Source organism: Pelobates fuscus, chromosome 11, assembly GCF_036172605.1.
Source record: "Pelobates fuscus isolate aPelFus1 chromosome 11, aPelFus1.pri, whole genome shotgun sequence".
Taxonomy (NCBI): domain Eukaryota; kingdom Metazoa; phylum Chordata; class Amphibia; order Anura; family Pelobatidae; genus Pelobates; species Pelobates fuscus.
In genome coordinates, this window is record NC_086327.1 from 58,194,756 (window position 1) to 58,211,724 (window position 16,969).

Consider the following 16,969-nt stretch of genomic DNA (forward strand, 5'->3'; position numbering starts at 1 on the left):
TGGCTCTTAATGAGAACTGTCAATTTCTTCTCGACTTGAAAACGTAACTGTCTGACCCACTTCGGTAATTGTCCCAAATAAGAAAATGTGTATCAACCAGTTACCTCTGCAGGTCATTCAGGGGGTTCGAACCACTGTCTTTGTGACATGCACTGCACGCGGGCGCAATACCCTTAAATGTCTCTCTAAACTAGACAAGGTGCCAGATTGTACAATATTTTTTATTAATATACACCTTACTGACGTGAGTTACAACAAATTAAGTCATTTAAGAATAAAAAGCATACATAGCCATATAGCATAGACGATCTTCGTTAAACGGATAGGTTTTATACATGTAATACCCTACAAATACAATATTGTCACAATGAGAATAGATCAGCTAGAATCTAACACCATAATTTGTTTACTTTCCATGTCTGCAATGTTAATTTTGTTAATTTTTTCTTATACCACTTTGGATAAGTGCACTGTATTTCTCATACCATGTCACTCTATGTTACCGAATGGATGGTTGGCTGTAGCTATTGTGGCGCAGCACGCCAGACTGTAATTTCATGCAAAAACAAAAATAAAGAATTAAAAAAAAAAAAAAACATATAGAGGAGGGAACCATCTTTTTAACATACAGGTGATACTCAAAAAATTAGAATATCAATATTTACATAAGGCAACCTTTGATCTGTGTATAATGTACCCCACCCTCCCTACTTTCCCCTATTTTCCTTTCTATTTTCTTTTCTGTACCCCTTTACAAAAATCATTCTCAATAAAATACGAATTCAAAAAAATAGATATATCGTGCAAAAGTTCATTTATTTCAGTAATGCAATGTAAAAGGGGAAACTAATATATGAGATAAACAACACGAAAAAAAACGAAAAAAACAAGATGTTAAGCGCTAAGTGAATAAACCCCTTATATGGCAAGCAGGTTTCACTATGAACAAATGGTGAAGGAAGTCCATATAATATTGTATGGCAATTACTGATGTAAATTAACCAGCATAATAGGTGAAAAAAACACGCATGGGGGGTGGAAGAGACAATGCCTGCGGCAAAATCCTCCTTCAGGTGATGTACCTTTAAATATAGAAAGAAAAATACATAGCATGATACCGTAAAATATATATTGGTTTATTAACAATCTGTGGCCCCCAAATTAAAAACTCTTACAAGAGATATATGTGGTTCTTGTCTCCAAGTCCCACACAACAGCTTGTCTGTTTTAGCCCAGCGGCTCTTTAAAACACGTTACCGATCCCAGTCGTCTGCAGTTGATGTTTAAAGTCCCGTGCACTCGGACAAGTTGTTTATCGATGCAGGTAAATGCTGGAGTCTCGGTTTAAATGTTCGGCTTACTGGTGTCTTTAGTAAGTTGATTTCATCAATTTCATCTACGCGTTACGCCTGCTAGAACCCAGGCTTTTTCAAGATGTAATATATGAGATAGACGCATTACATGCAAAGCAAGATAGTTCAAGCCGTGATTTGTCATAAGTGCGATGATTATGGCTTACAGCTCATGAAAACCCCAAATCCACAATCTCAGTAAATTAGAATATTGTGAAAAGGTGCTGTGACGGATTGCTGGCACTCCGACGGGTTCCTCCGCCAATCGATGCTCCTAGCGCTTGCCGAGGACTCCGAGCACTCCAACCGACACCATCAGCACTGCAGACCCCACTTCCAGCGATGCAGCTGCCCCGGGGTCTCGCCGTCTCTCACCCACCCTGGATCCAAGGCCAGTATCCAGCTTCCAGTGGGTGAACCTCTCCTAAATCCAGAGAGCAGGAACCAGGAACAAAACAAGCTCTTGCAAGAGCTGACTCTGGGGAGTATGTTATTATAGCAAACCAGTAGTCCCCTCCAGGCACAAGTGGCGAAGGGCACTTCGTCACAGGTGCAATATTCTAGGCTCACAGTGTCTCACTCTAATCAGCTAAGTAAACCATAACACCAGCAAAGGGTTTCTGAGCCTTTAAATTGTCTCTCAGTCTGGTTCAGTAGGAATCACAATCATGGGGAAGACTGCTGACCTGACAGTTGTGTGGAAAGCCATCATTGACACCTTCCATAAGGATGGAAAGCCTCAAAAGGTAATTGCAAAGTAAGCTGGATGTTCCCAAAGTGTAGTATCAAAGGAAATTAATAGAAAGTTATGTGGAAGGGAAAAGTGTGGAAGAAAAAGGTGCACAAGCAGCATGGATGACCGCAGCCTGGAGAGGATTGTGATTAAAAGGCCATTCAAAAGTGTTGGGGACTTTCACAAAGAGTGGATTGAGGCTGGAGTCAGTGCATCAAGAGCCACCACACACAGACGAATCCTGGACATGGGCTTCAGATGTCGTATTCCTCTTGTTAAGCCGCTCCTGAACAACAAACAACATCAGAAGCGTCTTACCTGGGCTAAAGAAAAACAGACCTGGTCTGTTGCTCAGTGGTCCAAAGTCCTATTTTCTGATGAGAGCAACTTTTGCATCTCATTTGGAAACCTAGGACCCAGAGTCTGGAGGAAGAATGGAGAGGAAAACACTGCAAGTTGCTTGAAGTCCAGTGTGAAGTTTCCACAGTCTGTGTTGATTTGGGGAGCCATGTCATCTGCTGGTGTTGGTCCACTGTGCTTCATTAAGTCCAGGGTCAGTGCAGCCATCTACCAGGAGATTTTGGAGCACTTCATGCTTCCTTCCGCAGACGAGCTTTATGGGGATGCTGATTTAATTTTCCAGCAGGACTTGGCACCTGCCCACACTGCCAAAAGCACCAAAGCCTGGTTCAATGACCGTGGGATTGCTGTGCTTGATTGGCCAGCAAACTCGCCTGACCTGAACCCCATAGAGAATCTAAGGGGCATTGCCAAGAGAAAGATGAGAGACATAAGACCGAACAATGCAGAAGAGCTGAAGGGTGCTGTTGAAGCATCCTGGTATTCCATAACACTTCAGCAGTGTCACAGGCTGATAGCTTCCATGCCTAGCCGCATTGAGGCAGTAATTGCTGCAAAAGGGGCCCAAACCAACTGAGTCCATATGCATGCTTATACTTTTCAGAGGTCCGATATTGTTCTATGTACACTCCTTGTTTTATTGATTGCATGTCATATCCTAATTTACTGAGATTGTGGATTTGGGGTTTTCATGAGCTGTAACCCATAATCATCGCACTTATGACAAATCACGGCTTGAACTATCTTGCTTTGCATGTAATGCGTCTATCTCGTATGTTAGTGTAACAGATCCTTAAAGGGAATTGCAGTTTAATCCTCTATTCGTTCCATTTTCCTCTGTTCACATGGTTTAAGTGAATCCCCGCTGTAAAGTATAGGGGGATTCGGTAGTAAAACCGTTCGTATGATTCCGTACGAATTCCTTGTGTAAAATATAGGTGGCCGCCATTTCGGGACTTTACACGTGTTCGCGGCCATCTTGCGCACGAACAGCGGTGTTTGCCTGTAACCGCATGGAACTAAAAACGGATACGCAAACAGGCGAACACCGCTGAGTCCTCCAGACCTCCATAGATTCGTACGGAAACTACCGAAGGTCCCACCGTTCGGTAGTTATATTTAATCATCTATGGGGATTTCAACGAACCCCGAGATTCGAATAGATGGCAAGGTTTTCGTATCTTTTTACCGTGCGAACAGAGACCGACCGCAAGGCCAAAACTCATGGAACTATTTTCGGCTAGTTGGTCTGTGCGGTCGGTCAAAACTTTGGAACTCTGTATCTCCCGAACCATTCATCCGAATGGGCTGATTTTTGGATATATTGTTCCCCTGAATGAGAGCTGTTTTTGGGGTACATCCAGAACTGGGGTAAAATGTTGTACGTTATAATTATGTTATGTGTTTATCTGAGGGGAGGAGACGTGGGGGTGTTACCATATGTACTCCCCTGGGAGTGTCCTGTGTGTACCTTATCCTAATAAAAAGCAGGCTGGGTGTTCCAGTCCTCAGTTCTTCTTGACCCTTCAAAACGTAGCCTTGTCTCGTTCTTGGAAGGGGATTATTTGGGAATATTATTCTGCTCCTGTTACAGCTGAACCTGACTCTCGCTTTGGATATCGTGGATGGGATTACGCCAGCTTTACTTCTCCACAGCAGCTTGCAAGGAAAAGGACGTATCCAACGGCAGATACCCTCTCTCTACCTGGGTAGCCGTTACAGTTAGTTTCCCCTTTTACTTTGCATTACTGAAATAAATGAACTTTTGCACGATTTTCCATTTTTTTGAATTCGTATTTTATTTTTTGAGTATCACCTGTAGGCAAGGAAGAAATTAAATAGGTTAAAATCGTAGTACCTCAAGGGCTACACATTAAGTTTTGATCTATTACATTTTTTTATGATTTCTCATATTTTTAACATTGTTTATATTAAGCATGGTTCAGTAATGTATCCTAGTCCTTAACTTTTTATTTTATTTTAGTTGGTAATTACTATTGACTATTTTTATTCCTTCTGTTTTTAGTTGTGTTAGTATAGCACTACGTAAATATCTGTATCGTTGTTGTGTTATTACTGGATGCCCTATGTATGTGATCACTTTACACAAATACTGCACTGTAGTACATTTGCACTTTTATACAAATAGTTTATTGTACTGAGGATTAGCACTATTGCACAGCAAAAGTAGCATTTCATAAATATTATTATAGCACAATTTATCCAAGTGAATAATTCACTATTTTTAAGGTTTACATATATAGTGTACCTTTCCCCTTGGTTGTTTTCGCAATCTGTATACCTTAAAATACGTCATTAAATGCATGCATGTTTGTTTGTTTGTTTTTTTTAATTTAGGCAGTGTAGTGTCCCCTTAAAATACAACATAGTCTGCACTAGTGATTACCAACACAGTCCTTAAGTCTTCAAGTGGTCTATTTGTTGTCGGTACCTCCATCAATTGTAATATGTATAAATGCAGACATTTTGCAGTTCTACGAGGATTGGTTGGAAATAATGGGTCAAAGCTACCACTGATAAGCATTTTTAAATTACTTACGGACACATGGCATGTGTGCAGAGCGACTTTGCTGATATCCTAGAGCACAGCGATTACAAGTCATACCAGTAACTCCAGTTTTGCACTGGCATTGCCCTGTTGTTTGGTTGCACATGGCATTGACTGCTCCTATCGGGTGACACTGGCAGGCTAGAAAACAAGATGTTTTTTTAAAGAATTATATAAAGAATTAAAAGCTATTCGGATGTAATAATAACTGACATTACTTTTACTAACTATAGTCTCGGTTTAATATTAAAGTTTTTCAAATTATTTCATATTTTTAGAATATTTTGAAAAAAACAAAGTATGTTAAATGTTTGAATACCATATCCAAAAAAAATTTAATTGAGGCTTGTTTATTGTCAATTAGAATAATAATCTGAGGGGCCTATGCTTCTGATAAGAGAACATTCCATTAGTGTTAAATTGGAATTGTTCAATTACGTAAACTGAATTAAGTAAAATGGTGTGCTACAAAGATTGGCATCACTGAGTTAGACATGTTAGATACTTCACTTTCTGTGTGTTTTAATCACGGAAAAAGTAGGTCTAGCAATTGAAACTTTAATATTAACGCAGAACATTGCCAATAGAAGAAAAAGAAAGAAATAACAGACACTACCAAGATGTTTGTTTCCTAGAACAATGCTATCTGAACCCATGTCATAAAACATTTTCATTTGCAAGGAAGTGTCTAACAATTAGTGAATTTATTTTTTTCTTCCCTTTATATGCATTACCATTATCAACATTTTTGAATAGGATAATTTCTCTTTTTCATAAAATTAGACAAAAATATAAAATACTGCAGTAAAATTATCAATGTGTAAATTATATAAGAAAATAGAAATGGCCATAGGTTAGTACATTTGAGAAGTTTGCTATATTTCTTGCTTCACTTAAGTGAAGCTCTTAAAATATCATAAAGTCTTCTTCACCTCGTGATTATGATCTTATTAATAATAGTATCAGGATTTCAATGTCTCTAGTTGTTAAGCCTGTAGATAATTGTACACGTTTGTCATTTAGTAAGTTTTAACCTTTTTATCACACTGTTAGAATTAAGTGTTTAAAACTATGACTGTTCAATTAATTTAAAGCACTCCAAATTAAAGTTATATGGGAGAGGATTGAAATGTTAATGTCATTTCTTAACTTTAAAATCAGGCAGAACAAACTATGCATTAACAACCACAACTCATTCCTGGTGCAATTATAAAATAGCCTGTTAATTTTTCTCTAATCTTTGCACATATGGTTTTCAGAACAGACAATTTAAAAGATATTTAAACCTGCACTGAACATTGTAAAAGGCTAAAGAAAGATGACAACATCAAAAAATAATGATTGCAGAGATAAAGGAAAATGTATCACTGGCTAATTTTTAAACATTTATTGAATTTTCAAAATATTACATATAAATTAATTAAACAAAAAACTGAAAAATAGATGTGAGTATACTTAAAACAAATATCTTAAACTCAGTCCTTTGCTAAGACCTAAGATATTGCTGATTTACTGGCAGTGTAAATAAATGCAGAATTTAGAAGCGGTTAAACTCAAGTTGATACAATTCTGCCTCATTTTTTACTGTTATTATTTATATTACTATATATTATTATATAATGGAATTTATATATTGCCTATATGTTTCACAGTACTTTTTACTTTTTTGGGGGGGACATAACAGCAAAAAAAAATAATTATATTAATATTATGTGATACTGCACTCATGATATGATTCTTACATTACTATGACAAATAGCAGATTGTTCACTTTCACACTAATAAGTAAAGGCACAATTGCATAACCAAAAAAAATAAAAATACATAAATCACACAATGCATAGCAATGTACATGTATGTATCCTCACAAGTGTTAACCAATACATTCATGTATCTGTTCGACGATTTATTCACAGGAACTCCCGAAAGAAGACCGGTAAAAGCATACAACTGCCTGGAACTATTTTGGGGCTCGCGCCTCGTGGCTGACCGGTCCGTAACTTCGTTCGAATGGCTTTTCTATTCTAACAAGACAATGTGCTGCAGCAACTAAAGAAAGTTAATATAAACAAAGCTCCAGGGCCTGACGGTATCCATCCACGTGTACTTAAGGAACTAAGTGTAGAAATAAGTGAACCTCTGTTTTTAATCTTTCAAGATTCTTTTCTTTCAGGAAGTGTTCCGGAGGATTGGAGGAAGGCAGATGTGGTTCCTATATTCAAAAAGGGTTCAAAATCCTTGCCTGGAAATTATAGACCTGTGAGCTTAACTTCTGTGGCTGGTAAAATATTTGAAAGGTTATTAAGGGATAATATTCAAGAATTCCTTGAGAAGAATATGGTTATCAGCAAAAATCAGCACGGTTTTATGAAGCACAGGTCATTTTAAACTAACTTGATTGCGTTCTACGAAGAAGTAAGTAGAAGTATAGATCAGGGTGTTGCAGTGGATGTGATCTATTTGGATTTTGCCAAGGCATTTGATACAGTTCCACACAAAAGATTAGTGTTCAAACTCAAGGAAATCGGTCTCGATGAAAATGCTTGTTCTTGGGTAGAACATTGGCTTAAAAACAGAATACAAAGAGTTGTCGTTAATGGTAAATTTTCAAGCTGGACAGAGGTGGCAAGTGGTGTCCCTCAGGGGTCTGTTCTGGGACCCCTTCTATTTAACATTTTTATAAATGATCTTGAAGACAGCATTGAAAGTAATGTTTCGGTGTTTGCAGATGACACAAAACTTTGTAAAATAATACAATGTGAGCAAGATATTACTTTGCTGCAGAAGGATTTAGATAGACTGGAGGACTGGGCACTCAAATGGCAGATGAAATTTAATGTTGAAAAATGCAAAGTTATGCACTTCGGCGTAAAGAATACACAAGCAACGTATACCCTTAATGGAAGCGAATTAGGGATAACAACACACAAAAAGGACTTGGGAATTGTTATAGACAACAAACTATGCAACAATGTGCAATGTCAATCAGCAGTGGCCAAGGCCAGTAAGGTATTGTCATGCATGAAAAAGGGCATTCATTCTCGGGACGAGAATATCATTTTGCCTCTCTATAAATCACTGGTAAGACCACATATTGAATATGCTGTGCAATTTTGGGCACCTGTTCTAAAGAAGGATATCATGGCACTAGAAAAAGTGCAGAGGCGGGCTACAAAACTAATAAAAGGAATGGAACATATCAGCTATGAAGAAAGGTTAACAAATTTAAACCTATTTAGTTTAGAAAAACGTCGCCTGAGAGGGGATATGATAACATTATACAAATATATTCGGGGCCAATACAAACCATTGTGTGGAAATCTATTCACAAACCGGACTTTACATAGGACACGAGGCCATGCGTTTAGACTGGAAGAAAGAAGATTTCGTCTAAGGCAAAGGAAAGGTTTTTTTACTGTAAGAACAATCAGGATGTGGAATTCTCTGCCTGAAGAAGTGGTTTTATCAGAGTCCATACAGATGTTCAAACAGCTACTAGATGCATACTTGCAAAGACAGAATATTCAAGGATATAATCTTTCAATGTAGGGTAATAACTGCTTGATTCAAGGATAAATCTGACTGCCATTCTGGGGTCAATAAGGAATTTTTTGTCCTAGCTTGTTGCAAAATTGTGCTTCAAACTGGGGTTTTTTTTTTTTTTTTTTTCTCTTTTGGATCAACAGCAAAAAACAGGTGTGAGGAAGGCTGAACTTGATGGACGCAAGTCTCTTTTCAGCTATCTAACTATGTAACTATGTAACAAACAGATCTGAGTGGTATTTCTCCAGATTGTGTGCTCAGATCCCAGCCATTAAATGAATGGGAAGTTCAGATGCATATTTCTTGAGTTATGTATTTTTGTGTTATATTGTATACTTTTCTGTACGGAGAGATAATGTAATTAAAGGTGTACTCTTTCGCAATTATCTCTCCAGTACAGAAAAGCATGATGGGAGATATTATTGTCTACTATGTTTTCCCACAGTGTCCACCAGGGGAAAACCCCTTGAATGTCATTAAGGAAACCCCGTGCATGGGGATTTGTATAAAACCAGCTGTGGTGCAATAAAAGTTCAGTTGACTCCCAAACTGTGTGTCGTCCAGTTCTTGGGAAAAAGGGATTGCACTTATCATGCTACTTGTACTTTGCATGCTGACTACGTCTACCAGCGGAGATATCGTGGATTATACTTCTACTCTGCTACAATTAATGGCAAGTGATGGGATTCAAGCCTCGCAGCAAAGCAACGTTCGGGAGTTATACATACGAATGGAGTTCGGGAATATGTTCGACTATACGAACGGACAGTGAATAGAGACGGATTATGCCGCACTGAAACAAACTACGTTAAAAGAACTGTTGGAAGCAAGGGGTAAGATAGCCAGCAACAAGGCGAAAGCTACTCTTACAGCCGAATTAATGGAGGGAGACCGAGCAAATAATGCGGCACCTCCACCACAGAGGGAAGAAACAGAATTTCAACGGGAACTCAGAACCAGATTGGAGTTTTACCCAGAAACACAACCCACTGAGACATTAGGCCGATTGGTGGCAGATGTACAGGAGTACATCATGGCCAGGCAGCTACAAACAGACCGGCGATCCAGGGAAGGATCACCAGCAGCATCCAGCATCACGCAGGGAAAAATTAAAATTCCCTACCAGGCATTTAAAAATTATACAGACACCGAAGAAGACATCAATAGGTACCTCCAGGACTTCGAAAGACTGTGTCATCTGCATGAGGTCAGTCCAGAAGACTGGGTGGCCCTGCTTGCCGGTAAACTATCAGGCCGTGCAGCAGAGGTGTACTGCGCAGTTCCTGATGGGGACAGCAGAGACTACCGTAAGGTGAAACAGGCCATTCTAGCACGCTATGCCATCACCCCAGAGGCATACAGACGCAAATTCCGGGAGCTCAAAAAGCAAGAAAAAGATTTGCATGCGGAATGGGCTCACCGCTTACACAGAGCTGCCATGGGATGGGTACAGTCTACACAAGCCACTACCCTGGATGATCTGCTACAACTGGTCCTACTAGAACAATTCTTCAAGGGGCTGGAACCAGATGTGCATGACTGGGTAAGGGACGGAAAACCCCTTACCCTACACGACGCAGCCAAACTAGCCGACGAGCCCATGCGCTGGAGCAGTCCACCTCACCGCTTATTCTCCAGACCTGTAGCACCTCTTCCAGCTCCTGTGGCTTCAACTCTGCCACGACCAGGAGGGGCACCTAATCAATACCCATCAAGATATCCACCCTGGCCTGGTATATGGTGCCCCACCTGCAACCAGTTGGGCCATGTGCAATGGGACTGCCAACGGAACTGAAACTGCCAAACCTGTTCCAATCAGGCCCAACCTTCCAGTACTTGGACTGCAGTACATTGATACCAGGGTGAGACCAACGCCTGACACACTTCCGCCACATCCGTGGAGGAACAACTGGGGTACTACATGAGGCCAACCCCGTCCAAGCAGCCTCTGACAATCGGCAAGGCCATCGCCAGGTTGTACACCTGGAGGGGAAAAATTTACAAGGGCTACGTGATTCTGGGGCCACTTTGACCTTGGTCCGGAACCGCCTCATCCCAAAGGAGGCCCGCACCGGAGTTTGTGTAGCAGTGCGAGTGGGGAGCAATCTACAAAGTACCCACTGCCAAGGTGCATTTGAATTGGGGAGCGGGATCAGGGTACGTTGAGGTGGGGCTAATGCAAGAATTTCCGGCAGATGTCATATTAGGCAACGATTTGGGGGAGCTCATTTCAGCCTTTGTTCCCCATTCCACAGTACAGAAAGCGTACCCAGTCGTCACCCGACAGCAGGCCTGCACCGCGGCTTCCTCCACACACTCTGAGGCTCAAGTAAGCAACCTACCCCCATCTCCAGCTGCCCTCCCCTGGGATACCCCCTTAGAATTTAGCAATGAGGTAGCACTAGATGCCTCCTTACAGGTGTATAAGGACAGGATAGCAAACATCTAGGCCGGGTTAGAGGGAGAGAAATATGCCTGGGACAAAGGCCTGTTATACCGCTACACAGAAAAAATAGTAGCTGGGTCTATCCCGATGCCCACTAAACAGTTGATAGTACCCCAAAAATATAGGCAGGATTTGCTGCGCATAGCCCATGACATACCATTGTCAGGTGATCTAGGGGTCAGCCGAACCAAACATCGACTAACCCAGAACTTCTTCTGGCCAGGTATCTCAAAGGATATTAAGCAATATTGCCAAACTTGTGATACCTGCCAGAGGGTAGGGAAGCGAGGAGACCGCTATAAAGTGAAGCTTCACCCCCTCCCAATCATTGAGGAACCATTCAGCAGAGTGGCTGTAGACCTCATAGGACCCGTAGCCAAACCCAGTCCCTCCAGCAAGAAATACATATTGACCATAGTGGATTATGCCACTAGGGATCCAGAAGCGGTGGCGCTGACCAATGTTCATGTAGAGACCATAGCAGATGCCCTGATGCAATTTTTTTCCTGCATGGGATTTCCCCAGGAGATTATTTCGGATAGGGACACCCAATTCACTGCAGAGGTCACCCCCCAACTCTGGAAGGTATGCGGTGTGAAACCCATGTTAAATTCAGCTTATCACCCCCAGTCCAACGGTCTCTGAGAACGTTTCAACGGAACTCTGAAACAGATGATCCATACGTTTGTAGACACCAAAAAGGACTGGGAAAGATTCTTACTCCATCTGCTATTTGCCTATAGAGAAGTTCCCCAGGAGTCCACCGGGTTTTCCCACTTTGAACTACTGTTCAGGAGAAGGGTGAGAGGTCCTTTAGACCTCGTCAGAGAACATTAGGAGGAAGAGATGAACACCAATGGTACCCCTATTGCCCCATACGTGCTAGAGTGTTTCAGGAACGCCTGGAGGAATTATTGACTCAGACGGTAAGTACCAACCTCCAGGCGGCCCAACAACGACAGTGCAGATGGTATGATAGGGGGGCCAGAGACTGCAGCTTTCAGATAGGGCAGAAGGTGCTAATCCTAAGGCCGGTCCACAATGACAAGCTGCAGGCCTCCTGGCAGGGCCTGTGGTATAACAAATCTGTGATACCACCTATGAGATCGGCCCATGCGCTGGAGCAGGTGGAAGATGCATGCTCCACGTGAATATGCTGAAGCCATATTACGAGCGCGTAGAAAATATAGCCGCCATTTGCGCCTCTGCCACAGAGGACTTTGATAACTTACTCCTCCCAGACCTCCTAGAGAAAGGAGACCAGAATGAGGGCCTGGGAAAAGTACAGTTATTATAGCGCCTGAGTCCCCAGGAATGGGCACAGGTGCAATATTTAATTAAGCATAAGAGGGCCACGTTCTCTAGTGTGAACAGGCATTCCAACAATTGAAAACCGCTCTGATTAATGAACCTGTACTCGCTGCTCCTGATCCAACTAAACTATTTTTTGTGCACACAGATGCTTCTATGTTTGGATTGGGAGCAGTGCTGAGCCAAGTCGGAGCAGATGGCGGTAAGCATCCAGTGGCTTACTTAAGCAGAAAACTCCTACCCAGAGAAGTAAGCATCGAAAGCCTGCTGTGGTGCAGGCCCTTAAAAAGCTACAGCCGTATTTGTATAGACAAACCTTTTCATTATGCGGAGACAATGCTGGGCTGCTTTCCTTGGAGTTTAGCGTTGTAGCCCTTTGACTTTACCATCCACTACCGCCCTGGAAAGTAAAATGGCAACGCCGACAGGTTATCCAGACAAACTGAACTTGAAAAGTGATCTGTGGGTACTCCTCCGGACATCCCCAATCTAATCTGTTGGGATCAGACTGTGTATGCCAGCTTGTGGTTCTGGGGGATCATTGTGGCAAAACTAGCCACTTCATTATCTAAAAGACTGGGTCTATTCGTCTATTTTCCCCTGTAAAGACTATGGGCATTCGTATGCCGGTTCCATGAACAGGATTAGGATATATTGTTTGTGAAACTAATACAATGCTGAATGGGAGACCACACAAGGGAGTCGTGTGTCTCCAATTTACAACTAGCAACATTGGGAAACCGCAATACTCTAATGATTTAATGGGTGGCCGCCATTCGTATAACCGAACACGTGGCGGTGGCTATCTTTGCTAGTGAACGCCCAGTGGTGTTTGGTCGTCGAGTGCATGGAACTATAATCGGCTACTCAGGAACTCCCGAAAGAAGACCGGTAAAAGCATATAACTGCGTGGAACTATTTTGGGGCTCGCGCCTCATGGCTGACCGGTCCATAACTTAATTCGAATGGCCTTTCTATTCTAACGAACGGATCTGAGTGGTATTTCGGGAAGTTCAGATGCATATTTCTTGAGTTATGTATTTTTGTGTTATATTGTATACTTTTCTGTACGGAGAGATAATGTAATTAAAGGTGTACTCTTTCGCAATTATCTCTCCAGTACAGAAAAGCATGATGGGAGATATTATTGTCTACTAAGTTTTCCACAGTGTCCACCAGGGGAAAACCCCTTGAATGTCATTAAGGAAACCCCTTGCTCCCAAACTGTGAGTCATCCAGTTCTTGGGAAAAAGGGATTGTACTTATCACACTACTTGTACTTTGCATGCTGACTATGTCTACAAGTGGAGATATCGTGGATTATACCTCTACTCCGCTACACCTATGTCACCTATGTTAGAAAAACAATATGGATTTGTAAGTGTAATCTGCCGTTGGGAATGTCTGGGCTGCGTACTCAGGACCTGACAGTCTCTTCAAAGGCCCTAAATTATTCAATGCATATTTCACTCTTATTTCCTGTATTTTGGGCATGCCTGCCTTTTCCTGCGGGTCGTGCTTTCATTAAGTCATTCCGGGTGGGCATTTGCGCACATGCGCTCTGCACATATCACATACTTAATGGACCATTTGGGAGGCTGATGATGAATAAATCATATAGAATGTCTATAAAGGTTTATTAAACGGTGTAATGACAGTAAAGTACATGTCACATGATGTCAGATCCAAGATTATTCCATATTTAAATCATAATAAATAACACACACTTTACCTATTGCCTCAAGCAATCAAGGAGTCACACACCACATTACTCAGGATTTAGATCAAACACATCATATAGAGAGCATATTCACCAGTAGTGTCTGTGTGAAAATGTATGTGGTGCCTCATAGTGGGGACCCCGCAATCCTATAGGGTAGCTGACCATGACAGGTCAACAAGTTGGATGTATAGAGAGAGTTTGAGAGCCAATCGGACCAATCCTGGTCAGAGCAGTGCACAGTATACTGAGCAAAAAATATATTACTCACACTAGTATCTTACTGAACATTGAAGAAATATTCACAGAAAGATTACTATTCAATGAGGATTTACAAAGACCTCATATGACCTATTGAAAATTCTTAAGGTCATAGTCTTTGTTTAAACCCATTGGATGTAGTGTTTCCAAAGTGATTATCCATTTGGTCTCTTTCTCTAGTAACAGTTCTGTCTATCTCCACCCCTACATAGGTGTGGGATACTTTCAATTTTTTGAAACTGTAATTGGTTGACACTATGCCCTTGTTGTTTAAAATGCCTCGGTACCGGAGTTTCACATGTTCCTCTCTATAATCCTGCTCTGATGCCTCTCTTGTGCTCTCCTATACCTTCCTTAACAGGCCTAATTGTCTCTCCCACATAGAGCAATCCACATGGACATTTCAAAATGTATATCACATGGTCTGAGTTGCAAGTGTAGTAATCATTAATTTTGTATTTTTTGCATTAGTATGGGTGTGTAAAATGTTCTTAACCCCTTAAGGATAAAACTTCTGGAATAAAAGGGAATCTTGACATGTCACACATGACATGTGTCCTTAAGGGGTTAATCACACTGTTGCAATGTATACAACCGAGACACGGAAACGTGTCTTTCTTGGGTTCTGAAAAAAACTCCTTTGCTTCTTATTGCTCCCAATATCTGATCGCACCTACACATTTTTTAGGTTCTTAGCCCTTTGATAAGAGAATAACAGCAATATCCAAGCACACAAGGTTCAGACACCCTGCAAACTTCAGGCAAATCTGACTGCATATTTAAAGAGGACTTTCCAACTGGAAGTGCTGAGATCTACTCTATAAGGGATTTCCTTGTTATCAAAGGATTTGGATTCGGATATTTTTTTTCTTTTTTAGTGTGTACACACTGGGACTTTACATAGATTTCCTACATATATATTTTTTATTTTCTTTTAAAAGTTTCACTGTTTTTTTCTTTTTTTCTCTTTTGCTTATATTTTTGTAGGAAGATACTTACAAATCCTTGTGGTTTTTCTAACAGAATGTATTGTACTCCGTGTGACCTAGGATTATAGGAAGCATACCTGCAAGGGATTTTTATCACAGTTTTTTATTTAATTTTTTATATATATCAAGCACTTATGAGGATACATACATGTACACTGCTCAAAAAAATAAAGGGAACACAGAAATAACACATCCTATATCTGAATGAATTAAATATTCTGAAATACTTTGTTCTTTACATAGTTGAATGTGCTGACAACAAAATTACACAGAAATTAAAAAATGAAATCAAATTTTTCAACCCGTGGAGGTCTGGATTTGCAGTCACACTCAAAATTAAAGTGGAAAAAAACACTACAGGCTGGTCCAATTTTGATTTAATGTCCTTAAAACAAGCAAAAAGGAGTCTCAGTAGTGTGTGTGGCCTCCACGTGCCTGTATGACTGATACCGGAGAAACTGACGGAAGCCAAGCACAGAGAGATGGACACAGGTTTCTTCAGGAAGGAAGAGATCTTTATTCGATTCACTGACCGGGACTCAGAGGGACTAATGTCACCAAAAACAGCTAAAATCTGAGCCCTGATCGTACCTTATATAGACATATAGCTCCTCCTATAATCAGTTCAACCTACACGTACTCTTACCCAATCAACAGAATAGAGACTAAATTCCTGTTTGACCACTTGGCTTGCTCTGCACAATGGAGGAGGGGAATACTCGTATATCCTGTATTCCTGCACATGCTCCTTACACTACTGATTGTATCGTTGCCACGTGCAACCAACCGACCGATACATCAGCATATGCACGTGCACATACCACGTGGCAATCTCAGCCTACTAAATTTATTTTTACCGAGATTCCACAACATTCCCCCCTTTGATGCTTCTGATATTTCATAATCCCAGATGCATAACTTAATCGGGGTTTGCTTACACCTCAAGTTGCCATAAACCAGACTAGACTTTGCGACTCTCTAGAGATACGAACCCCTCAGCATTCCTCTTCCTGTACGTGTTCTCCTTGATTTAAAGCCTCATACCTGTAAACAGTCATTATCTGTGCAGCGGCCTTTCTCTCTGCTATATTCTCTATAATGCTCTGTACAGACCTAACTACCAAAGGAATCAGACACGGCAGGAGGAGGCGCAGCATCAAGATTAGCATGACTCCACCTACCAGTGCCTTGAGTCCTCCAAACTGCTCGTACCAATTACCAAACCAACTACTCGGATTATACCCTTTCCATACTTGAGTAGGCACATGTGCTAGTTTAACCATATGGCTAGTAAGGTCAGCTATTGCTTGCCCTTCATCATCTATTTGAAGACAACAATTGCTTAGATTAAACTTCCCACATACACCTCCCTCTACTGCCAATAGGTAATCCAAGGCTAATCTATTCTGGTAGATGGCTGTCCTCATCCTAGTGTTATGCTTTGCTAGGAGATTAAGCGCTTGTGATGTTTAATTGGTAATTATCTCAACCACTGCCTGTAATCTTATGATATGGTTGAGCATGTATATTGGGGTTCTGTATCCATAAGTACCATCCTCTGCCCACGTAGCTGGCCCATAATAATCTATAATACGCTGGGGAGGCCATTCATTATCTTCCCAGGTACCTATCTCTCGGGGTCCCCTTTTCTTTCTATGATTTACATCATACACTTTAACTCCCAA

At 41.1% G+C, this 16,969-nt stretch overlaps 1 protein-coding gene across 1 annotated transcript in view; it reads right to left on the reverse strand.

Annotated features, from left to right (window-relative positions):
* Positions 1-16,969, reverse strand: part of LOC134577714 (netrin-1-like) — a 547,430-nt gene that overhangs the window by 123,886 nt on the left and 406,575 nt on the right. The window contains exon 4 of the mRNA XM_063436579.1: positions 5,006-5,155. Coding sequence (XP_063292649.1) covers positions 5,006-5,155 — 150 coding nt within the window. The remainder of the gene's footprint in view (positions 1-5,005; positions 5,156-16,969) is intronic.